Source organism: Vitis riparia, chromosome 5 (genome assembly GCF_004353265.1).
Source record: "Vitis riparia cultivar Riparia Gloire de Montpellier isolate 1030 chromosome 5, EGFV_Vit.rip_1.0, whole genome shotgun sequence".
NCBI lineage: Eukaryota > Viridiplantae > Streptophyta > Magnoliopsida > Vitales > Vitaceae > Vitis > Vitis riparia.
Window position 1 is genome coordinate 11,610,543 of NC_048435.1, and position 24,911 is coordinate 11,635,453.

A 24,911-nucleotide genomic window follows, 5' to 3' on the forward strand; every position below is an offset into this window, starting at 1 on the left:
AAGGGGCAGCCCCAAATAAACAGTGGGTAAAGTCCCCAATCTGCACCCTAGTTTAGCCGCCAACTCCTCCAACTCCTCCACTTGCCCCACAGGAATTAGGGCACTCTTAGCAAGATTAATTCTGAGTCCCGAAGCCGCCTCAAACCACGCCAAGATCCAGCTTAGATTGGTTACTTGCTCTCTTTCCGCTTTGCAGAAAATAATTGTGTCGTCAGCAAAGAGAAGATGGGATACAGCCAGCTCCACGCCCCCTCTCCCCCGAAGCCTGCAGCCGGAAAGAAATCCCCCCTCACCAGCCCGTCTAAGAAGGGTACTCAAAACTTCCATACCCAAAACGAAGAGATACGGAGAGAGAGGGTCTCCTTGCCGCAGTCCCTTTGAATTTGAAAAGAAACCGGCAGGCACCCCATTGATTAAGATGGAGAATTTAGCAGTGGAAATACACCACCACATCCACTCCATCCAACGAGCCCCAAATCCCATCTTCCGGAGCACCTTCATCAGAAACTTCCAGTTGATGCTATCATAGGCTTTTTCAATGTCCAACTTACATATCAACCCTTTCTCTTTCTTTTTGTGCCAATAATCAATCACCTCATTGGCCACTAGGGACGCATCTAAAATCTGTCTCCCTCTCACAAAAGCATTTTGATCTACTGAGACGACCCTATTCTGCACCTTCTTTAGCCTATTCGCTAGGACTTTGGCCAAGAGTTTGTACAACCCCCCAAGCAAACTAATGGGCCTGAAGTCCCCTAAGTCCTCAGCACCTCCCTTCTTGGGGATAAGGACCAGAAATGTAGAGTTAAGGCATTTGGAAAAAGACCCATGCTCAAAGAATTCCTTAAACAGATCCCCCACCTCCTCCTTCACAAATTCCCAACATTCTTGCCAAAAAGCCATTGTAAATCCATCCGGGCCTGGAGCTTTATCTCCCCTCATTTCCATCAGGGCACAGTGAATTTCCTCCTCAGAAAATGGCATCTCCAAGTCTTCAGCTTCCCGAGGGTTTAGTTGCTTGAGCTGCAGCCCCTCAATATCTGCTCTCCACCCCTGCTCTTCTGAGAGAAGATTCTGGAATGCGTTCACAATCCCCTCCCTCACCTCTTGATCCTCAGTCAGCCATTCCCCATTAATCATTATCCTGTCCAAGGAATTATTCCTACGGTGGGCATTTGCCATCCGATGGAAGTAACCAGTGTTCCTATCCCTTCCTTAAGCCACAACTCCCTTGATTTCTGCCTCCAATGGACTTCTTCCAAAAGCACCCATTTATGGAAGGCATCCTTGGCTTCCTTTTTCTGCTCAGTTTCAGCTATAGACAGACTCCTCTCGCTCTCCACTCCATCCCAGTATTCCACTTGCTGAAGGGCCAAGTTTTTGTTGACTTCCAGCCGTCCAAACTCCTCCCTATTCCAGACTTTTTGGCCCTTTTTATTTTAAAAAGAACAAGCCAAAACGATATCGTTTTGGCCCTGTCTTTCATTCCAGCCCCCTTTTTTTGGTTATTTTCAACCCGACAACACCCCAAAACATTGCCCTAGCCTCTACTATGCTGTGAAGAAGCGAAGAGAACGAAGAAGATGAGGAAAAAAATAGAGGAAAAATAGACGTACCTTTTTGGGACTGTGGTATTTAATGATGTTTTTGAATTATGGACAAATTTCATGTTTTAGTTTGGAAACTTTGGATTTGGATATGTATTAGCAATCATGATGCTTTGTTTTTATGCTTGGAGTTCTTTATTTTTATGTTTTTTGTTGATTAAATTGAAGTTTTAAATAATATTTGATGATTTATGTGTTTAGTACAAATAAATGATTATTAAATTTGATTATATTGTATAAAAATATATATGTAAATTAGGGTGCGTTTTGAGCCTTTTAAAACTATGATCAAAACTAAAAGAATGGAACAAGGTCTTTTTTGGAGACTTCAAGGAGAGGAAAAAGAATATCATCAAAGACATAGTTAGTATTGAAGCCCATGAACAAGAAGGGAATCTCTTTCTTGGGGTTTACCTTTCAAGGCCTTGAGGAAAGGTTAGATGAAAAAATTGTTGTTAAGGGAAGAGGTGTATTGTAGGCAAAAAGCTAGGGTCAAATGGGTAAAGGAAAGGAAGGGAATAGCAACTCTAAGTGTTTCCATAGAGTGGCTAACATAAGGAAAAACATGAAGTTCATCAAGTCCTTGGTGAATGAAAAAGGTGAGATTAAGAGACTTTTTGAAAAGTTAAATTCTAAGCCCCCTAGAGATTCTTTGAGGTAGGTTGGACAATTCTCTTATTTTAGAAGAGAGTGCTACTTAGTTGGATCGCCCCCTTTTCGAAGAGGAAGTTTGTAAAGCTATCTTTCAATTAGACAAAGAAAAGGCTTATGTGATGGTTTCTCCATAGCTGTGTTCTAGGAATGTTGGGATATGGTAAATGAGGATTTCTTAAGAGTGTTTATGGAATGGTGAGGTAATGAACGAAAGCACTAATGCTATCTTCATTACACTTGCGCCAAAAAGAAGTCAAACCAACAAAATTTCATATTTTTGATCTATTAGCTTAGTCACAAGTCTATATAAAATTATAACTAAAGTTTTATCAAGTTGTATACAAGGAGTCCATAAAACCATTCCTATCTTTTAGGGAACTTTTGTTAAGGGAGACAAATTCTATATGCAGTATTTAAAGTCAATGAAATGGTAGATGGGAAAAGATGATTAGGAGAGGAAGTGTAGTCCTTAAGATTGGTTTTGAAAGATATATGATGGAGGATTTGGATGAGGGGATGTATGCCTTCAACAAATTTTGAGGTCTTAGAGAGTGAAGTGCTAAACGATTTAAAGCAACTAGAGGTTTAAGGCAAGGAGATCCATTTTCACCTGTTCTTTTCATCATAACAATTAACATTTTAGGTAGGATGTTGTTGAGAGAGGAGGAGAGTTACTCCAATTCAGTCTTGTTTATCTTAACTAGTGTTTTTGGCCTTAAGTAGAAGAATCGCTCCTATTTGGTCTTGTTTTTCTCACATCCCTAGTTACTTCCTCTCTTTATACAAGATCCTATCATCATTAATGACTAAAATTGAGGAAATGCAAAGGAATTTTGGGTTGGTAGGTTAAGAGAGATCATTTTATAAGTTGGGACCAAGTGTCAAGTGGGGTTCGGGAGGATTTCTTCAAGGAATAGAACTCTCTTAGGGAAGTGGCTTTTGGAGGGTTTTTAGGGAAAGTATAGATCTTTGGTATAAGGTCATATTGAGCATCTACAAGACACTCCCCAATTATTGGGATGCTAACATTTTAGTCAGGCAATTGCATTGTTGCCCTTAGAAGGTTATTACATAGGTTTTTCTAGGATTTTTCCAATCATACCTGTTTTTCAGTTAAGTGATATGGGGTGAAGATTCATTCTTGGGAAGACTTGTGGTGGGGAATCAACCTCTTTGTTCTCAATTTCTAAGTCTTTTTTGAGTTGTAATAGTTAAAAATTCTCCCATTTCATTTATTCTTAGCATCTCTTCCCCTTTTTTTCTTGGAACTAACTTTTGTTGAAACCTTAGTGGCATGGAGATAGGAGAACTTGAAAGACTCATGTCCTCTCTTAATTGTGTGAACTTATCTCCATCTTTCCTAGATGCGAGAGTTTGTTTATTATCGTCTTCAAGCTTCATTTTTCTCTAGCAAAATTCATGTTGAAATCTAAAGCCCCATCAAAGGTCAACACTAATGACTTGCTTTAAGTGAGATGACCTTCAATGCCCTTTAGTCTTGATCGTTCTACTATATGTATGGGGAGTGGAGAATTGATTGATCATCTTTTTAACATTGTTTGATGACTTTGGGGCTTTAGCATAGGTATTCAAACGTGTTAGGTTGTGTTGGGTTCCTCCTAGAAGTAGAAGTGACATAATGACTATCTCCTTTAGGGGTTTGGGGAGTACAAAGTACTATTAGACACAAAGTTCTGTTGCAAATTATTTGTCTTACACTGATTTAGATGGTGTGGCGGGAAAGAAGTGTAACAATTTTTTAGGACGATTAGAGAATTTCAAAGATGATATAGGACCTAATTTATCTCCTTTTGAGCTTCTACTACTACTGCTTTCAAAGTCATTTCTCTCAATGTTTTTCAACTCAATTGAATGTGGTTTGTAGATCAAAAGTGTTGAAACAGTTAAGGGAGGAACAATGCTTCGGGTCCTTTTTGGTAGTTGTACTTGTATCAACCCTTGGTGAATGTTGAGTCGCTTTTATTGTATAGTCTCATGTGGTACTCTATCGATGTATACTGTAGACAGTTTCTTTACCTCTTCTTTTGATCAAAGTTTGTAAATTTAGGAAGGATTCCTCATCGCTTGTTCTTTTAAATCCATATTAATAATATGTTTGTTTCTGATGTATATATAACTGTTGTCCTACATCAGATTTATCTTTTTATAGCAAACCTGGCCTTTTTATTTATTTTTTATTCTTTTTAAATATCAGCAACAATCATTTCATTTCAATTACTAAGAAAGAAACAAGAAGGATAAGACATCTTTCACCAATGTACAATCTGACTTTTGGTATAAATATGCACATAAATTCATAGTGGTTCAGCCTGTAAAAACCCTTGTTTTTATTTGTTTTTTTTTGGGTGAAATTTTTAAGAAATTTGCCCATTTATTGTGATATGGTTTCAGGAGAGGAAATCGTAACTCCAGTAGACCATTCCTCATTATAGTTAAAAAGATTGTATGTTTCAGATATCCATAATGTATGTTCCTGTCTTTTGTATTCTTTTTGACAATGTAGTACTAACAGTTTTGTTGTTTCTTAATCATACTACAGCAAATGGTTTCTCCAGAAGATAGGTCATGAAGGTTGTAGTTTTCTCTGAGCTTTGTTCTCTTCCTCTGTTTATTGCTCTTTGACATTTATTTTTGGTCAAAACGCCTTCTTGGTTCTATTTTACCTGATATTCAGCCACTTTTTGTAGGTCTGAACAATTTGCTGATGGCATATGAAGATAAATCAGCTTATGCTTTGTGCGCTTTTTCTTTTGCTCTCGGTCCAGATGCTGAACCAGTAACGTTTCTGGGGAAAACTCTGGTATGCTTTAGTAGTTTTAAAATGCCTGTCTTCCTGAAATGCATCTTGAGAACCCCAAGAAAGTTCACAAAGTACTTATGATTATTATGTATTTGCTTGAAATATTTATCATAAACTTCATCGTCATAATTTTGCTGCATTTTTTTTAGTCAAATGGGAAAGATATTAAGCAGGAGCCATATAATGGGATGCAACCTTGGTACACAAAATATATATGAGGAGCACTCACTTGTCTGACAGGAAAAGAGAATAACATGCACATCAGTCCTCAACAGAGAGCTCTAACGTTAACCTATCTATAAAAGCTAACATGAGAAACTCCCATCCACCAAAATACATCCAGCAGAGTTTTCAGAACAAGGTCATTCAGTTTCCGAACCAACAGCTCTGCCGCCTCAAAAATCCTTAGTGCTCTTTCCATAAGCTCCAGATAATACTTAATGAGATCATCTTCCACACTGTCTGCTCACCTTTCCCCAAGAATAACCATGCCAACTTGTAGGGTCTTCTTTATTGAGAGATGACAAGCATATTATATATTTAGGTTGTCCTTAGTTCAATTCCTGAAACAAGGTAACTTCCAGCAATGGACCTCCTAAAAGGGCCTTTTAAGAAAATAATAATTTGGCTGATAGATAGTGTTAAAGTGTATTTGCATTAGTGGGTATTTTGAGTCGCATTAAGGTAGCATATAACATGATGGTCTAAAAATTGAAACAAATGCAGTTTAACTAAATGCTAGACAAGAAAATGGAAGGCAACATTTTAATTTTCATAAATTTTCTGTGGTAGAACCACCTGGTTAACTATGTGTACTTTATTGTTTGTGCACATGCACATTTGCACACAATGTTCTCTCAAGCATTGAATGGTATAATTCAGGACCATAGGGTTATCCTTTAAAAGCTTATCTATGGACTTTAGGATTTTATTTCTTGTTTCTTGTGATGAAGAGGAAGCCCAGGGTATATAACTTCATTAGGAGGATCAAAGGATTTGCGAGTGATTATGTGGCAACTGTTCGTTGGAAGCTTTTGTTTAATAAGCTGGCTGATGCTCTAGCCAAGGGCAAAGCTTGGTTGAAGAATGCCTTTTATGTTGAGATTAATTCTATATCAACCACATGACACCTTAGTTTTGTTCAATTTGATCAGCTTGAATCTTAGATTAAGTTGTCACCTCAACAATCACTTTGTGCCATGTACTTGAACTTGCTTCAGCACTAGATTTGGTGAGAAGATGTTGAAGCTGTTGAAACTGTGATTTGAAGAGATGGAGAAGATCCAGGAGATGGTTTCGTAAAGGGGAAGTTGTTGGTTTGGAGTTGTATTGAATCCTTTGAGATTTCGGTGAAGCAAGTCAAGGGAAAGACGGTGGGCAAGATAGAGGGGTCGGGTGTTTTCCAATTGGATTAGATTTGGTGAGAATGGGCTAGCCTGGTTGCTGGAAAGGGTGAAAGCTTGTTTTTTTCTATTAGAACAAAATATATATTGATAATAATAAAGTTAATGAGAAGGATGAGAGGTCCTTCCTGCCAGGTGCAAAACCTGATCAAAGAGTATACCCTCCACTGTACAAGGAGAAATACTAATAAAAGCATGTACAAAATAAGTGGTTGGGTAATCTGTTTTGCTAGGGTGTTAGGGGGTGGGATTGGTTGGTTTTCCTTGTTGTTCTCTCTACTTTTCTGTCGTGGCGCATTTGTATACTACGTGTGTATATTGTTGCACCCTTTCGTTGGGCTTTTAATATATGCTCTCAATTTACCTATAAAAAAAAATGTTGTCACCTCACTACTAAACTCACTTATGAATTAAGAAAAACTCCATCTACTGGGGCTAGAACTGTTGCCGCATATTTGTGCTTATATTCTCCTTTTCGCCATATTTGTGTAATTGTTGGCTTTTTACCTCATGGAGCTTCATTTTGGTTCAACCTTGTCTATACATTTGTTGCATTGGCAACTTCTTCATCATAGCTCTTTCAATATAACATAGAAGGTTACATCTCAGTGATTGTAAGACGTTTATTGTGGGAATCCATCATTATTTTAATGAGTAGACGTGATGGGTCAAGAAGTAGTTGCTGCCCTCTACAAAATATGTATCTGAGGTCGGGTGACTAAGAGATGATGTTTGCGCTCAAGAAGTGTGCTTAAGAGTTGTGGGGCTTCCGCTCCACCTGTGGGGTAAGGATGTGTTTTGAAAAATTAGGAGATGCCTTTGGGGGGTTTGTAGTGGTGGATGAAGATAGGACATTTCACTGGAACTTGCAGTGGGCCAGAATTCTTGTCAGGTCTAATGAGAGGAAGGTTCCTGCGTCTTTACAGGTGGTGGTGGGGAGCTTTTACCATGAAATCAGCTTTGGTGGGAGACTTTGCAATGGATGTGCTTAGTTGAACTCATGGTGTTGTGAATAGATGGTTAGGGAAGAGATGGGGGACAGCCCATGCACGGTGAGAATGTTGGGGTAGGCGATCTTTCTTTTGAAAAGAATGAAGGCCATGTGTTGAATGTGGAGTTGCTGTGTGCTGCAGATGGAATGGTTGGCTCTGACATTTCAAGCATTTGCATGCAAAAGGGTTTAATAGGGCCTATGGAGTGTTGGACCTACCTCTTGTTGACACTTCGGTAAGGACTTGTTTGGATGTTGCTATGGTGATGGGCTTCAGGGACTTGAGTTTGGTCCCTCAAGGAATGTTGGGTTGAGTTGGGCCCATTGCATGAGGTAGAGAAGGCCTATGCTGCCCCCTATTTCAAGCCTAGTGTGCTTCAATGGACTCTAATATCCCAGACCCATACTGTTTTTTAGGAGAAGATGGGGCTGGTGAGCAGGGCTTTGCTGGGCCGGGGTCAGATGTAGTCTCCTACAGCCCATCTTTGTACTCTAGTATGGTGGGTCAAGTCTTAATCTTTTAAGGGAAGCCCAAAGCGGTTTTCTTTTATAAAAGGAGGAACGCCCCAAGGTTCTCACTCTGGTACACCATGCAGTGCTTCAATGAGTAATGGGTCTGTGCCTTTTGACCCAGGCTTGTAGTTGATGCCCCAAGGAGAAGGGTGAAGGAACTTGTCATTGAAGATGCTCTTTTGGCTATGGTAGCTAGGTCTGAAGCTACATCTTCGTGGCCTGAAGCTTCTTTGGGTGCCTTCTTCTTCTTCTTCTCCTTTCTCTATGAATGGATGTTCAGACTAGGGGTTGGGCTTTTTCTTGACCCTTAGAGGGAGCAAAGCTGGGTTGCATTAACGGGAATCATTGCATCAGGTAGTGGGCCCCTGAGGATGATCCTTCAGGATGGCTCATCAATGGAGTTTCCATAAAATTTCTCAAGAAAGCCAGGGTGTAATGATGTCGAGCAGAGTTAAGGGAAGGTAATCTCAATGCAGGAGCTCAATAGCAGTTTTCGAGAAGAGGGAGTTTCCCTCTGTTTGATCTTTCAGCAAAATGTCTGCCTTGAGATCTTTTGTGAGAATGCCAATTAAGGGCTTCGAAATGGAGATTATTTCCGTACTGGGGAAGTTGGAGACCAAAAGAGGTGGTACAGGTCCTATGCTTGGAATGAAGAAGAAGTTGGGCCTTTGGTGTTGCATTCTACAGTTAGAGGAAACCTCTTGTGTTGGCTCAATTCATTCATGGAGAAGAAGTAGAAGAAAGCATGGAGGGTCGCCCCCTTGTGCTTGTTTTGGACTTTATGGATGGAAAGAAATAGGAGGTTGTTTAATGATGTCGAGCAGTCGGACTAAGTTATAAAATCTTATTTTATGTCTATTTTTTTGGAATAGGTTAAAGTGTACATAGGGGACCATGCAATGTCCTTGGTAGACTTTGTAGACTTTGAGCTTTATGTAGTGTGCTTCATGTGTACTTTGGTGCATCTCCTCTTAGGCACTTCTAATATATTTTCTATTTACCTATCAAAAAAAAAAAAGAAGTGTTGTAAAATTAGTTCGTTTTTTAATTCATATTTTACTTTCCCACTTTATTTGTTTTTTAGTTCATGCAATAAATATGATAAAGGCAAAAATAATATAGACTTAGTACAAATTTCAGATATTATAAGAAAATAATTAAAACTTCAAATTCTTTTTTAATTGTATTAGTATATGATTTAACATTATGATATGTTATCTAAAAATGCATTTATATAAACATAAAATATATATAAAATAGTCACTTGTATGTGTTAGATGGGTGGTCTTAGGTCAAATAAAGATTTCTTAACCCAAACTTGCATTTTTTTTCCTTTTTTGTTTGTTTGTTTTCTACCTTCCACCACTCTAATGGTTTCCCTTTACGCCTATTAGCTAGTAGAACAAAAAACCTACAGCTATACCATTAGAGTTCCACTGGCAATGCCTCCTTCAAGGTTGCCGAGGTTGCAAAAAGATACCTATCACCAACCTACCTACTGCTACAGCTGTCACTATTTTGCCATGGTTGCCATTACTCTATTAAGGCTAGCAATTCAAAGACTCCTACCACTCTCATGGTGCAAGGAAGATATACCTACCACTGTTCTACCAGTCACTGTAGTTATTGATGTCACGTGTAATTCCATTTCTATGAGACTTTTATAGGTGTTTCCTCCTGGTTCCCTTTCCCACATCCCATGGAAATGGTGGCTACCTAGTGGCCACCAACATGCTAAAATGGGCAATGGCAGTCACTTCCCACTTTCACTCACTGGTTTTATTAGTTTATTCTAACATTATCAAAGGTGCCTCTAATAACTGTCCTCATTCTTCTCTACAAGGAGCATACCTAGGATTTCCTCTTTTGTGCTAAAAGGTATTTCCTAAATGTTGCTCAGAGGTGCCTAATGGCATAGCATCCAAAAGATTTATGCCTGCTTCAGTTGGGAATAGGCCGTGGGGAGCCAAACAAAGCTTGATGCACCTCAGCAAGGGGCTTGTCCCACTCCAAGATCAAGTATATAGGATAGTCTAAAGGTTCTACATTTTGCAATTAGAGTTTGCAGTTCACCGAACTTGTATTTCCCCAACACTACCAAGCCCATTTCATTTGGTTTAGAGATGGGGATCCATTGTGTGTGATACATCACTGTCACCAACAGTTGTTAAAGACAAACCAAAGGCCTAAGGCACGGTGATGCCCTAGCTGTGGCTCGTTACCTTCTAAGGTGTGTGCCTTGTTGGAGAGGTGCGCCTCATCTACTTTTTTTTTTCCTTTTTTTTTCTTTTTTTTTTTCAACTCAGGGAAAAACAATGTCATTTATTTTTAACCAATTGTTTTTCCCTTCTCGTTTTAGAAAAATTCAAAGGCCAAAATCTTTGTGCTTATGGCATTGTGTTAAAATATTTCCACACCTAAAAAGTACTTGTATATATCTCTTGTTTTTAAGCCTCTCATCATCTAAATAGCAAAAATGATCTTTTTTTCCCTGTTTTGCATACTTTTATTCTTAGAATGTTGAGTGAATATTATATCATTGTATTATTTTTTTGTTGGATTCTTCTTTTTGAATGTTGGAATCTTTATTTTTTGTTTTGTTTTGTTTTTCCCCCTTGGATCGGAGGATCACATTTGCTGATAAATAAGCATATGAACAAATATTTGCATGGATACATCCACATTATCTTATAAAATTGCACTTGTGTCCTAAGTTGTGCTTCTTCACTGAAGTGTGCACTGCAGATTCTGTCTTTTACACTTAAGCCTTTTAGAGAGCTTTGCACCTTAGATTCACCTTGCACTTTTTAGAAGTAGGTTGTCACTTTATTTTCTGTAGCAAAGGTGAGCTGGTTATGCACATGGTGCTATCTTATTGGCTAGGTCTGTTAGCCCAAACCAATCTTATCCAAAGGACCACTATACATAGGCCCAAGGGTTATCATTTGAGGGAGTTCTTAGATTTTTCTAGAATTAAACCTCTGTGCTTTAGAAGCTGAACCATTGAGTTCTCTACTTGAAAGCTTTCAGAAAGCCACAAGTAATCCCACCGACCCCCCAATATGTCTTACTCTTCTTCAGTTCCTCTTGAATTGGACTTCAAAACCCACATGGCCAATCTCCTCTAGCAGAGATCCTACTGCAAATGCTACTCATCAACATCCTGGTTGGCCAGATCTTATTTAATTGCCTTTTTGTTGTTGGTGCAGGTAGAAGTAGCACCAGTAAACTCAGTTTTGCAATTGACTGGTGGTTTACAAGTTTAAACCCATGAATGTTGCTGAAAATTTTCTAGACTTGTGTGGCTGCTTCACCTTGAAATAGCAAAATGGCTATTTTCTCCAATTTGGGGTTCATTATATGAGTATGTAGAAGCTCCATGAGCTTGAATCCCTTGAACATGTGTTGACCTATTGGCTTCAGAAACACTCTTTTCTGAATCCTTTCTATTTTATTCCAACTTTTATGTAATTAATTATTATTTGTTGGGGCTCTCCTTCAGTTATTTAACAATCAGGATCTCCAATTAGGGTTTTCACTACATTAGGAGCATCTAGAAGCTCCATGAGCTTGAATTCCTTGAACATGTGTCAATCTGTAGTCTTCATAAACACTTTTTTGTGCATTGTTCCTATTGTTCTCTAACTTACACACTTATGATTGTTGTTAGCTGTATTGCTCTAGATTAAGATGTAAAATGCCTGGGCCAGCTTTGGTTGGTCTGGGATTTTAATTTCCATCCCTGGCTTTGGCCCGTAGGCTCAAGCCCCTCAATAAAGGTTGGATGTCTCTGGGCCGAATTTCAAGCCATCATGCCCAATTTACAACAGATTAGTTGCTAGCATCTTTGGCATGCAAACTAGATCTAAAACTCTTAACAAATTTTTGCACAGAAGGGATCAGTAACTTCTGAAATTCTACATCTCTATAGTTATTTTCTAAAACAATTTTTAGTCATTGGACTTTGTGGTACATACTCTCTTTAATTCCTGTACTTCTCTGCACGATGAAGTGCTAATGAAATCCCAGAAAAATAATATGATCTTGTGTTCTGTTCCATTTCAAATACCTTTTAGAACAGTGAATATGAATCTCCAATGCATTTAATGAACTAGGGATCTGCAAGCTAAAAGATTTTTTTTTTTTTTTAAATTGGATTTTAGTAGCTGTCCCCTTTATGCACTAATCTCTGCTTAATTTTCTTTGGAAAGTAGGAGAATTTGGTGCCAAGATAAATAACCCTGGAACAGATGGCTAGAAAATCCAAAAAGATAATCGGATTTACCTTGAGCGAAGACCAATAACCAACAACATTTAGCACTGCTGCACTATTTATCTAATGTTGTCCGCAAGACATTGTCAGAACAAATATTGTAGTCCGTCATAGGCTTTGACCATTTTGTGGTCAATGTTAACACTGGTAAATGTAATCCTACTTAAAAATTGGGAATGTTCCCCCAATTTTTTGTGTAGAAGTAATACTGTTATGTTAGCCTTTCACAGTGCTTTCATCAGTAGAGATCCATGATTGACTAACATGTCTTCGCATGGTCATATGTTCATGGTATTTCTAGTTTTGGGCCATGTCAGGACCCGCATGTATTGGAAATTAGCACCCTCCCCATTTCTCTAGTTATTATAGCCAGCATTTGTGGTTCTCCCGTGACAGATTCATGATTCTGTTGTAATAGATTTTTCAATCTTACTCGAGGACACTTTGTTTTAACTAAAATCTGTAACATTGCATGCAATGATTTAGAACCAAGGAAAAGACAAAAAGGCATTCCAACTATAGGCTCTAGAAGAACAAAATATGAGCTTGTTGCTTCCCTTAGTTTTCAAATTTACTAAGGCATATGTAGTTATTCTTCACTTAGAACTCGACTTTTTCTCTGCTTTAATTATAGTGAAATGTGTGCATGCTTGTGTGTGTTTTTGGGCTATGGGGTGGTGGGTTGGTTGTTGGTCATTGTTGCTGGGTTGTTTCTATTGTGATCCTTACGCAATGACTTCCTAGCTTAGCTAGAACTTGGATTTTTCACACAACTGCTCCTTGCTTGTAAGGTACAATGTGTGTCACTCGTGCATTACAAGCGCTGAATGATATGCATGTAAAGTGAAATTATCACGATCAATTCCCAACAGTTTTTTATTGTTATTTGGCCTGATTGTTTTGCTAAACAATGGACCAGATCTGCTAAAAAAGCAACATTTTTTCATTTACCTTTTCTCATTTGATTTTCTTTGGCCTTGCAACCTGATCTCCCATGTCTTGCATCGTTTTCTGTTGTTTTTTTGGTTTTATGCAGTTATGTCTATGGAAACATTACTAGCACTAATGTTTTGATATTTTGCTGACATTTTAGGGGAAGATAGTTCCTCCAAGGGGACCCAATGATTTTCGATGGGATCCAATCTTTCAGCCAGATGGATATGAGCAGACGTGAGATCATCCTTCCTCTTTGCTTTTCCCTCCAGTTTTATGTTGCAATGGTAATCATCCATTCCCAGTGCAGCTAAATTATGTTATTATTTTGATTGCAGTTATGCTGAAATGCCCAAAGAAGAAAAGAACAAGATTTCACACCGCTACAAGGCCCTTGCACTAGTAAAATCACATTTTGCTAAAGCTGGATATGTTTTCCAGACAGATTCCCCTATTTAAGAGGTAGTAGCTATGCATTTGCTTTGTTGCAATAAGAGTAGCACCCTGGTAAACAGTTGGATGCTCTTTTCAACAGTGTCAATTATTCCATTTTCCCTAATCAGTTAAGGGATGGAAAGAAAGAAAGGCCATTTGAGTATTTTGATAGTGTTTGCTGCATAGAGAAACTCAGAGAGGAACAGAGAATATACTTTACTTTCTACCTTATGGTGAAGTCAAAAAGTCTTGTAAAAATGAAGGCCAATATATACACTTATTTTTCATCAATATGAATCTCATCCAGTATGTTTCATTACTCATTTGCTTTAGTTGAAAAACATTCATATTATTTCTAGTAGACCAAACTGCAGTCTTTTTATTGACCATGAATGATTTATCTTTTATCAAATACATGGATCAGGGTACAATGATTGAATGAATCCAGTAAGAAACTTTTGATTTGGTCGTGTGTTTTGTAAGATGTTGTGAAATTTATGTGGAGCATGAAAATGTGTGGATTGATATACTATTGATTGCCACGTTTTGTTTGTTGGATGCTACCAAGCCTTGATTGCTACACGAAGCACAGATGGCCCCAGTCAATACTCTCTGTTGCTTACGAATGTGACAATGCTTCTGATCAAAGGCTTAATTTAATTTGCTCAAGTGTCACCCCTAACCCACTACTTAAGGGTCATTTCTTTCTTAAGGGTGGGAGGCTAACAGAAGCATCTTCACTTCTCTCTAACAGCCTTGTGTTGATGAATGGAGGGTGCTAAATTTAGGAGACATGTAAAGTTAGAATTTGTTCTCTAACGTAAAATCTTAAGATATGATGTTGCTGTGAAGTGAAATGAGTTAGTCTTGCCAACCCACTACACGCCTATTGATGAAGATTCTGATTGCTTATTAATTATGGAATGCTATTTTCAAATCGACAATTGTGTCCATATCTCAACATGAATGCCACCAAATGTTCAGTTAGCCAAAGTGACTTCCACATGATTTTTCATCTTTCATTTTCACAGGTATATTTCACCATAGCCCATTGGGGGGGGCCTCCAACTCCAACAGAGAAGAAAAGGAAATTAATGTGGAGAATGAAGGAGTCTGTGTGAAAGAAGAAGATGATGCGTGATATTCATAAATAACATGGAGGGGGGGTGGCGTGACATATTGGACAATGTTGGGCTGTCCACACATGCATAGTCAATTCGCCATGTGCAAATTGGGCCCAAGCACCTCTCTCTCACATGCAACAGTGGGCCCCTACCCACCCTTCAAGCCCAAATGGACGACACCTTAGAGACTGGTCCCAGTATCTATTCTTCCATTTTGGACAACGGCTACATTTGTGAGTCTCTGTGTGACTTTGTCTCTTCCAGATTTAGGCTCCATCTTCGCTGCATCAGCCGAGTACAAAAACACTTTCAGGTGCAAGTGGATTGCAGACCACAAGCTCAAAGCTTCCCTTTTTTTTTTTTTTTTTTTTTTCCAAGCTCTTGCGTAGAAGGGACATATGTCTGAAGGTGGAAGTTGTTAGCAAATATCGTAGGTGGTGCTACTAATCTAATTAAAGAAACAAATTTCACGTCTCTCTTTCTTGAGTTAGACTGAATTTCAAACACTGTCATTTACAATTTTCACTTCAGCTTTCCTGGTGGGTGTCCAATTTTTAAATTTTGAGGCCAACCAAACTCAACCCCATGCTTTCCCCTTCTCATCCCTAAATATTCACGGTACGTTTGGGCTTTCTTTCAACGCCTTTTCATATCAACATGTTAGCCAATGATTTCATTTCAGCATATTCTTTCACAACTAACAATTTCATATATATTAAGCAACAATGCAAGTCCAATATCTGCAGCGATCACCATAGTTTGCGTGAAGTAGGAACTTTTGTGGTAGTTTCCTCTCAATTTCTTGTCTCCTTTTTTAATTTTCAAAAAATGGCTCAATTGTGAAGGGTGGTGGTCTTGCGCATGTGCATCTCATGCTGAGAAAAAGACAAGTGATTCAACTTCCTCATTGGACTGACTGCCCAAGAGACCCTTGCGTGGTGTATTCATGCTCCGCTCCTTCGCCGAAACCTCCTCTCAAAGAGGGCACCGCTCATTGAGCGTACGAAAGCATTTCCATTATCTATTGCCTACCATACCCATGAAAAACGATAACCACCATCACAAAATTCTGCAGGGAAAGGCAGAACACAAATAGCGGTGTATACGTATATATATATCCATGTGGAAAGACCAGATTACACGCCAAAAGAAAGAAAAAGATGGCTCCCATTGACAAAAATAAAAAGCAAAAGAAGAAAAAGGAAAAGAAAGTAAATATAGGACCTTCCTGCTATGCGTCATCTGTAACAAAGTTTTTTCATAACACCAAGTTTGACATTCATACACTATTGCTTGTATGACCTAACAAAAGTAAATAGGAAAAAAAGGAGAAAGGAAAAAGTAAAAGAAAAGGAAAAAGAATCACAAAATCATTTAGCTCCTATAAACCCCAAAAGGCAAGCCAATATGTAGCAACAGAGACAAAGGGGGAGAAATGGATGATGAGGGAGTGGATGGTGAAGAGAGGTGATTGATTGGAAGAAGCTAGGAAAGACACAAAAGACGAGAAAATAGAAATGAACAACGCTACCGCACCTGCTCCGACAATGGCACTGTTTTCTTGGGTTGAAGCAGGGGGAGGTTGCGCAATCACAGACACACCGAGTGGAATAAGTGAACACCAGGGTTTGGCAATTTGATGACATGTGTAAAAAATGTACACTTGCCCAAATCATGATGATAGGATAGATAGGAAAGTAACAAATCGCCTGAATACGGATATTGGATAATGCTATATGGTAGTAAAAATGGATATCTAAGAGGGGAAAAAAAATGACCCTTTCTTCTTTTTTTTCTAGGCATCTTTTTCCCCATTCAATTAACTGAGATTTACTAGCACTGGGAACCCCTGCGGCAGGAGAGAGCACCAGCATTGGAAGTAATGGAGCCAACCATGGAAGAGGACTTGGCTCCCAAGCTTGAAGCTCTAGCATAGCTGGCTGAGGCACCGGCACCAGATGGGGTGAAGTAGGCTCCATTCAACAGCAGGTCTCCTTCTGACCTCCAATTCCAACCCTTCCACTGGCCTGAAGGCGTGTCTACCCTTTTTGTCACCTGTCCAAGACAAAATTTATCATCAACAAACAAAACAATCAAGTATGTGAAGGGCATTGAGAAGTCAAATTTTATAGTTTCATCAATGTGAGATGCAGGGGTCGTGATACCTCTTTTGCAAAAGGATTGACTGGTGCAAGATATCTGTTGCCCTGGCTGTTGATGGTGGGGCTTGCACTTCCACCAATAGCATACATTTCCCAGTGAGTGTAGTCATTGTTCACCACATGGAAATATCCATGTCTGCACCTGCATATTTCATAAAATTCTTTTATATCAGATACAATTCTAGTTGGATAAAAACACACAGAACCAAAAGCAACCAAAGACAGTTTGAACAGAGAGGCTCGATTATGTATTTACCTTGGCATCCTCTGGATCAGACCCTCTCCAAAATGGTTATAGGCAATTGTCACTTGCATTTGCTTGTCTCTTTCATAAGAATCACTGTGGCCCAACAGCATCACCTGTTTGGATCACCATGTAACAATATTGGTATTCCAATATCAACAAAAACAAAGGTAAAACCAAATTGTTAAGAAGGAATGCAGTAAATGAACCTCATTGTGGTGGGCAAAGTGGTTGTTGGAAATGGTAATGGCAGTCGAGCCCATGACAGCATCAACGAGGCCATCAGCACAGCTAGAGAGTGAATTGTGATCGACCCATACATGGCTTGAACCAAAAATCGAAATGGCATCGCCATCGGCCATTGTCCTCCACCCAAAGTGACTTGGTGAGCTCCTCACCATGGCATTCCCAGTGGGCTTGCAGTCATGGATGTGAAGACCATGAATTATAACATTCGTGACAAATTGGACGGTGATGCATGCTCCATTAGCAATGTGGACATTGACCCCACGCCCATCTATTGTTTTGAAGCTGTTCATGATGAGCTCCTGCTTCAGTGTGATCACCATGTCTCGCTTGAACACAATCCAGAGAGGAGCATCCTGGATGACAGCATGGCGCAGAGTGCCAGGCTTGGGGTTGACAGGATCATCATCACCAGGGTCAGTGACCACGTAGAAGCGTCCATCACGGCCCCCAATTGCATTTCGCCCAAAGCCAATGCCGCAGTCTGCAAGGCGCTTACGGTTCTTTTGCCAATTGTGGTCACATCGCCAGCAGTCATCAATGGGATTACCAGTTCCACACGAGAAATAACCCAATTTCCTTCTCTCTGTGCTGTTCCGAATGCTCCTGCACAATGAAAAAGACCCTTTTTACTATTAGCATTATCACAACACCTTTTTTAACCACAATTCAAGCACCGAGCACCAAATTAGACTATCATATTTTCTTAGTGTCATCATGTCCTAGTCACTATGCAATTATTCATAATTCATTCACATTTTACTATTTGTGTGCCATTCCTGTAGGGTGTCTGAGCGTGTCGGTGGAGTTTATTTATTATTTATACCCAACTTCCTCCTATTCTTTGCTCTCCAATGACCAAAAAAACCCTCATCTTGGAAGGGGGTAGTACACAACCACAAAACCAAGTTAGTTCAGGAGTACAGACGGGGTCCTTTCAATATAACCGATTCTGTAGGTTAGATTTAAGAACAGGGTGGGAAGTACTTTTTTCCTTCTTTGGCCACACATGGGTGACGCTGGCACATGAAAATGATGTATGAACAGCAATACATAATAGATAATAGGCATAAAATATTTGATTTTGGTATTATATACCAACATCCTTCTGTTCTTTGCACCAAAGATCGGATCAAATTGATTATGGGAATAACATTTTAACTACCTAGGTGTACATATATAGAAGGCAATAGCATCTTTGTTAATCTATTTCTTTTATCACATCCACAAGCATGTGAACTACAGGCGGAAGTGAAACTTCAGAGCTGAAATTAAATAAAAAGCAGTTGATTTGGACATTCCTCCCTCCCACTGTCGTTATTCAAATAAGCCTCGGTTGAATGCATCCAAGGGCAATTTTTACTTGGAGGGGAAATACAAAATAAAAGGAAAAAGAATCAATATAGATGCATTAAAAGGGAAAGAGAAGGCGTGGATGAGGAAAAGAGAGATGATGAAAAACAACGTGGAGAACACGCGGATCTCGCCCAACAAGGGCATGTGGAATGTGGCAGAGTAAGAACATGGTCCATTGATTCCTCAGATGCCAGCAAAAACTTTTATCAGTTATCAAAAAGAAAAGCACCGAAGAGATGCATAGCAACGGTCGCGTTAGACCCACCGAATACGTCAAAAGCAGCGGTAGAGACAATTAGTGGGGTTTGTTGAGTAGGGTGTGTTGTGGCCTTGTGAGTGGGTCCAACAACAATGGGGGCAGTAACAAGAGCCAAATCCTGAACCACCCCCCTAACCACCCTCACCGCTTTAATTACTGAATGCACTGTGACTTTCAACAACATATGCTGTGAAAGAATTTGAGAGAGAGAGAGAGAGAGAGAGAGAGAAACCCACATGTCCACCATTGAAGCCACTGCATCTGGGTCATCAACTGCATGCTCATTCCTGAAACAGCAAAACAATTAACGCACCATTATTACTCTGTCGTTATTCTTTAACCCGCATTTATTCTTTTAGTGATTTAGACATTTAGTCTTGTATATACGTGTATATCAGAAAGAGCGAGTACAGAGAAAGAGGTAACGATGCAACTCGTCGGCGGGGAAGTGCTCGAAAATGTAATTTCCACTCGCATGTCTAAAATTACCAAAATACCACTGCAGATTGTCACGTGGGCTGGAGAATTGAGGGTGTTATGCTAAGGTGATAATGGGAAAGTAAGAAGTGTGGACACAGCCAATGAGGGTTTCTCATTTCAGCAGTAGAATCCAAAGAACAAACATAACGGAACAAACGGTCCAGATCGAGAGAAGCAGATCTCAACGGTCAAGATTATCATAAGATTGGGAAAATGGTGAACGTTAACAGATCTACGGCTCAGATTCATTCAGAGACAAAACTGACGGCTTAGATCCAGCAATGACTGCATTGACGTTAGAAAAAGCTTTAGGTAACTGAAAGTCTTTCACTGAGGACTAACCTGGCAGCCATTGATGAGTTGTTTGAGCTCTGCAACTGCTCTGTTCCTCCATTTCTGCATATATTAAATTTTTCAATGAGATTAAAAGCTCAAAGTACACTATCAACAGTACAAACACGGTTTCTCAGAATTTTCAGAGGCCAATAAAATGACTATTAAAGGAAACACAGAAACTGCACAGCTCTGTTTGGTTATTGCCAAGAAAACTTAAGAAAGAGAAAGAAACCAAAATTCTCTAAGGCTCTCACTCTATACATTTTACGTTTCATTCTTCGGAAACTAAAACAAGTTAAGAAAAAGTACTCCAAAACCTCATTGTACTTTCCCTTTCTCAGCAGCCAAATAGAAAACCGTAACCATGAAAAGAAGCCAGAATTTGTTCGCAATTCAACACAAAAGGAAGAAAATCGTATAATGCACTAAAGTTTTCGGCTCAAAAACCAAACATAAAACCTAAAAAACGAGTCGGTAAAGAGCTGGAAAACAGAGGAAGATAGAGAGAGAAACAAACCGGTCATTGGCCATCACTGCGACGAACAGGAAAAAAAGCAGGAGTGAGCAGAGGGAAGTCCACCCCTTGGAACCCGCCATTGGCATTGGGTCGAAAGCTCTCTCTCTATAGACGGATCTAACTGAAGAAGAAGATACAGGTGACAAGTAGAAAAAAGGCAGAGGGAGTCCGAGAAGAGCTTCATGAAACGGGGCCTTTATAGAGAGAAGTAAACGTCGGATAAACACAGGAATAAACGCCGTTAACTAACTGAACGAGTTTGACCCTGGTTAGGTTTACTCTTTTTATTCTCTTTTTAACTCCTCCCACTGTTGAGAGACCAACCCCACCTTTAACCACTCTCTAACCGCCACAAACCGCTTCTCTCCAACGTAACTTTTTAAAGCACGTGCCAGCACCGACGTACACACGTGCCGGAGTCCCTCCCATCCATTGGATCTCACCTTTGCTATGCCACATCACCAGTTTCCGTACGAAGGCTGTAGACGTACGGGCACGCCTTGTTTGGAAACAAAATTTCACGGTTTTCTGCCGAAATCACGGTGTTAATAAAAGCACCGTTAAAATTGTTTTTTCAATAATAATATTTATATTCCGGGAAAATGCTTTCCCCGGCGCCAATCACGGCATTAGACCATTTGACTGCAGACCGGCCGTTGCTATAACGGGATGTTTTATTATTTCTTTGGACATTTTAGAAGGTGTGTTTTCTTTTCTTCTTTGGAACTTACTTGAGAAAAATAAAACGGGTTCACGTGGGTCGGGGTGGGTGGGGCATGGCCCATGGGAAGCTCACGGCCAAAGGCTGGAGCCGTGCTTGTGAGCAACGGTTTCCTTTGAAATAATTCCACCTATCAATATTTCTTTAATTTTTTAATTAAAAAAGAAAAGTAAGAGAAATAGGTGACTAATTTATTTATGGGCATTTAATATTTGATCTACTTGAATTTTGGTTCACGTTCCACATGTGTCCAGGTGTTATATTTGACCATCATACTTAACAACCTTCCTTATTAATTTTCCGGAAAATATTGTTGATTTTACCATCTTGTCTAAACAAGATAATTAAATTAAATTAAAAATATTATATTTTATTATTTTAATTGTACCCATATTGCTAATGACGTGTCATCCATTCATCCATACACATAGGACAAGGGATCTGTTTTGGTGTATTTAGTAGAGGCCAATAAGAATAAGAATGAGGTAAATTATTAAAGCACATGTAAAGCATCAACCAAAGTTTTAATAAGAGCAAATTTGGATTTATATGAAAATAACTTTTTATTTCTATTATTATTCTTAATAGGTAAGTAAGTAAAATGGTCCTATTAATGAATAAAAATTAGAAATTAGAATGAATTTTTCAAGTTCATTCTTTCTCCGTTTTCAAAATTTGCTCGAGAGTAATGAGAATATAAGAAGTCCTTTTGATAAAAAAGAAAAAGTCATTTTAGGTATTTTTAAAGACTTTCGAGAATAGCTTTTATGAGAAAAATTATTTAAGTTATATTTGATTATTAGAAAATTATTTAAAGAGAAACAATAATTGATGGAAAAATAATTTTCAAAATCAAATATATTTAAAATTAATATATATTTAAAATTATTTAATATTCATGTAAATAAAAAATAAATAAATGAAATAATATGAAGAAATATAACAAAATAATTTAATAGTGTTAAACCTATTATTATTTTTTTCTTTCATTTTATCTTTTTTCCATTTTCCTTTATTACGAGTTTACACGAAATCCCAACCATCATAAATGTGTAATATTTATAAGATTTTTTACTAATCACATGCAAGCATATGTAATTTAAACAAATTAAAAATATTTACGTTTCTAATATTCCAAATAATCTATTTGTGATGATAAAAGATTATAAGAACCAATATCCTTTGTGCCCACAACTCCAAAAGCTGCACATATAATGCATAAAAATAAAAGAGAAAGCACTTAAAAAATAAGATTAATCTCACTTAAACCCTTTTAAGTTTGATGTATTAAACCATCGGTACACATCTCATAAAAAGCCTTTATAAAATCTTTCGTCTTTCAAAAATCCTCCAGACTTCACAATTTTCACAACACACCCTTTCTTCATCTCTTTTTACATTTCAAATTTGGAAAAAACCTATAGGATTAATTTTTTTATTAATTTTAAATATAATTTAAAACTAAATAATACTTAATAATGTTAAATATTAAGTTGTTTATTTTTGTAATATTTTATATTTATTAAGTATTAAAAAATAAGAAAAATCAACATATTATTTTTTTTTATTTACTTTTTCCATTCAATAAAAAGTTTATAATAAGTTATGAAAAAATAAAAAATCAAAATAATTTAAAGTCTCAAATCAAATTTTATTTTTATTTTAAAAAAAAAACAGAGTCTATACATAACAAATCATACATAAACAATTTTTTTTCATATAATTTAGTAAGTGCTTTTAACCTCCTTTGTTAAATAATTAAGAAAAGAGGGCGGGAATAAAAATATTTGAATTGTGTGTAGATAGTGGATAAAGAGATATAAAATGAAATGGAGTATTATTATCGAGCCCTTCACAAGTGGCTTTTTTTTGGGGGAGGAGGGAGGGGGAAGGCGGGGGGAGCAGGATCATGTTCCCATGAAACACCTCCAAGTGCCTCCCATCATAACATACCTTCACGCGTGTGTCCCAAACACCTTTCCTTCTTCCAATTTTATTATTTTCTCCCACTACTCCTAATTTTTACTCTTACTTTATTCTCATGTGTTGCAATACACACACCGTGATGATGTACTCGCAGACGCTGGACCATCGATTGAGGCATGGCCTTTCCAAAATCCCTTCCTATCATTGACCTTCTCCATCTTTATATTAGTAGTGTATATTTGGAATATTTAAAGGATTTATTCCATATTTCATTCCCTCACCCACATTAATGCCTTGTAACATTCTTGAGTCATACGTAGTCAAAGACTCAAAGTTTTAGTTTTTTTAACTTTATTTTAAGATACCTAGAATCATTTTGACTTGGTTTTTAAAAGAATGTTTTTATTTTTTATAATATTTTTTTAAAAAATTACAAACACTTCATAAAATCATTGAATTTTTAAATTATGTTTTCTACCATTATTCAAAATAATTTTTTTTTAAATAATTATTTTAGGAGTTGTTTTGAAAATAGTATGTTTCTGATAACATATTTAATTATTTTAACTTTTTTTTAGAGTATTTTAAAAGACAATTATATAAAAATAAAAAATGATTTCAAAATAAAACAGCATAAATAAAAATTCTTTTAAAAAATAGATTAACAATTTATTTTAAATTCTTCAGCGAAGATTAACTCTAAAAATGATCAAATAATTATTCTTAGAAATTATCTTCAAAAACTAATATTTAAGAAAGATTTTTAAAAGTATTTGGAAACAAACCCAAAAAAAAAAAATCAAAATCAAAATAATAAAAAAATATATTAACATTTGATAGTTCTTAAAATACAAATTAGATGTAAAAATATTGGGATGGAAAGAGGTTGCAACAGAGCATTTGAGTGGATAAATAGAAGACAAAGATTGATTCTTCGTCACTCCCTTTTACTTTAATAAGTGTAATTTGTTTGGTTGAAAAGGGTAGATTGATGGGTAAGATTCTAGAGGAAAGTCCCCTCGACACACAAGACACACCCATCAATCAAGCATCCGCCATTTTCAAATCTTTACATTGAAGCAAGAAAGAGAGGGAGGGAATTTACTTTTGGTTTCTTCTCCTTCCCTTCACTTTTTTACTCAATTACATCTCTAAATGATGAAAAGAAAAAGCTAGATTTTGTAGGCCCTGTTTGTTACCAGAAATTTGGAGGGGTCTTGGAGGGAGCCAACAATCACTCAAATCTCAGGTCCACCCATCAACCAGCATGGGTTATAATTAGGTTTAGCTAATTGATTTGACGTGCTAAATAAATCTGCCCACCATTATGTTAAACATTGTGCTTCAGATTTCTTAATCTTGGAATTTAAACAGTGTGTGTAATGGAAAATCCTAGGGTTCGGAACTTTTACCGGTCAACAGGACTTACCCAAGAAGCTTTGAATCTGAAAAGTTGAGTCAGGTTGACCAGTCACACTGTTCGCACAGGGCCATGACCCATGACCCATGACCCATGACCCACCAGAAAGAAAAGGGGTAAAATTTAAGAATGTTGAAAGGTGGTAATTAAGGCTTTCTTAGGTCAATGTTTTCTTAAAAAATTTGAAGAATATTTTTTAAAAATATTCTTTAATGTTGTTTTTGTAAAACAAAATTTTATTTGAAAACCTAAATATTTTAAATTTATTTTTATATTTTTAAATATTTTAAAAATAAATTTCATATTTAATATTTATTTTTAATCATTTTTCATATTTATATAATTATTTTTTAAAAATAATAATTAGAAAATAACTAAAAATAATTAAAATATATTTTCTGAAAATATTATATTTTCTATTTTTAAGAATAAAAAACTATTTTATATATATATAACTAAACACATTTTCCTTTCTTTTTTTTTTTGGAAT

General features: G+C 37.4%; 2 protein-coding genes across 2 annotated transcripts in view; one reads left to right on the forward strand and one right to left on the reverse strand.

The window, feature by feature from the left end:
* Nucleotides 1–13,951, forward strand: part of LOC117914271 (inosine triphosphate pyrophosphatase) — a 28,162-nt gene extending 14,211 nt beyond the window's left edge. The window contains exons 5-8 of the mRNA XM_034829524.1: nucleotides 4,822–4,853; nucleotides 4,970–5,082; nucleotides 13,356–13,432; nucleotides 13,534–13,951. Of these exons, the coding sequence (XP_034685415.1) occupies nucleotides 4,822–4,853; nucleotides 4,970–5,082; nucleotides 13,356–13,432; nucleotides 13,534–13,654 (343 nt within the window). The 3' untranslated portion in view covers nucleotides 13,655–13,951. The remainder of the gene's footprint in view (nucleotides 1–4,821; nucleotides 4,854–4,969; nucleotides 5,083–13,355; nucleotides 13,433–13,533) is intronic.
* A 1,883-nt stretch (nucleotides 13,952–15,834) lies between these two features.
* Nucleotides 15,835–20,523, reverse strand: LOC117914270 (probable pectate lyase 8). The gene is made up of 7 exons (XM_034829523.1): nucleotides 20,355–20,523; nucleotides 19,844–19,897; nucleotides 19,258–19,308; nucleotides 17,370–18,012; nucleotides 17,173–17,276; nucleotides 16,920–17,058; nucleotides 15,835–16,809 (listed from the first exon to the last, which is right to left on the reverse strand). Exons 1-7 carry the CDS (start codon nucleotides 20,438–20,440, stop codon nucleotides 16,588–16,590), a joined length of 1,299 nt encoding a protein of 432 aa, XP_034685414.1. The 5' UTR covers nucleotides 20,441–20,523; the 3' UTR covers nucleotides 15,835–16,587.
* Between the last annotated feature and the right edge of the window lie 4,388 nt (nucleotides 20,524–24,911).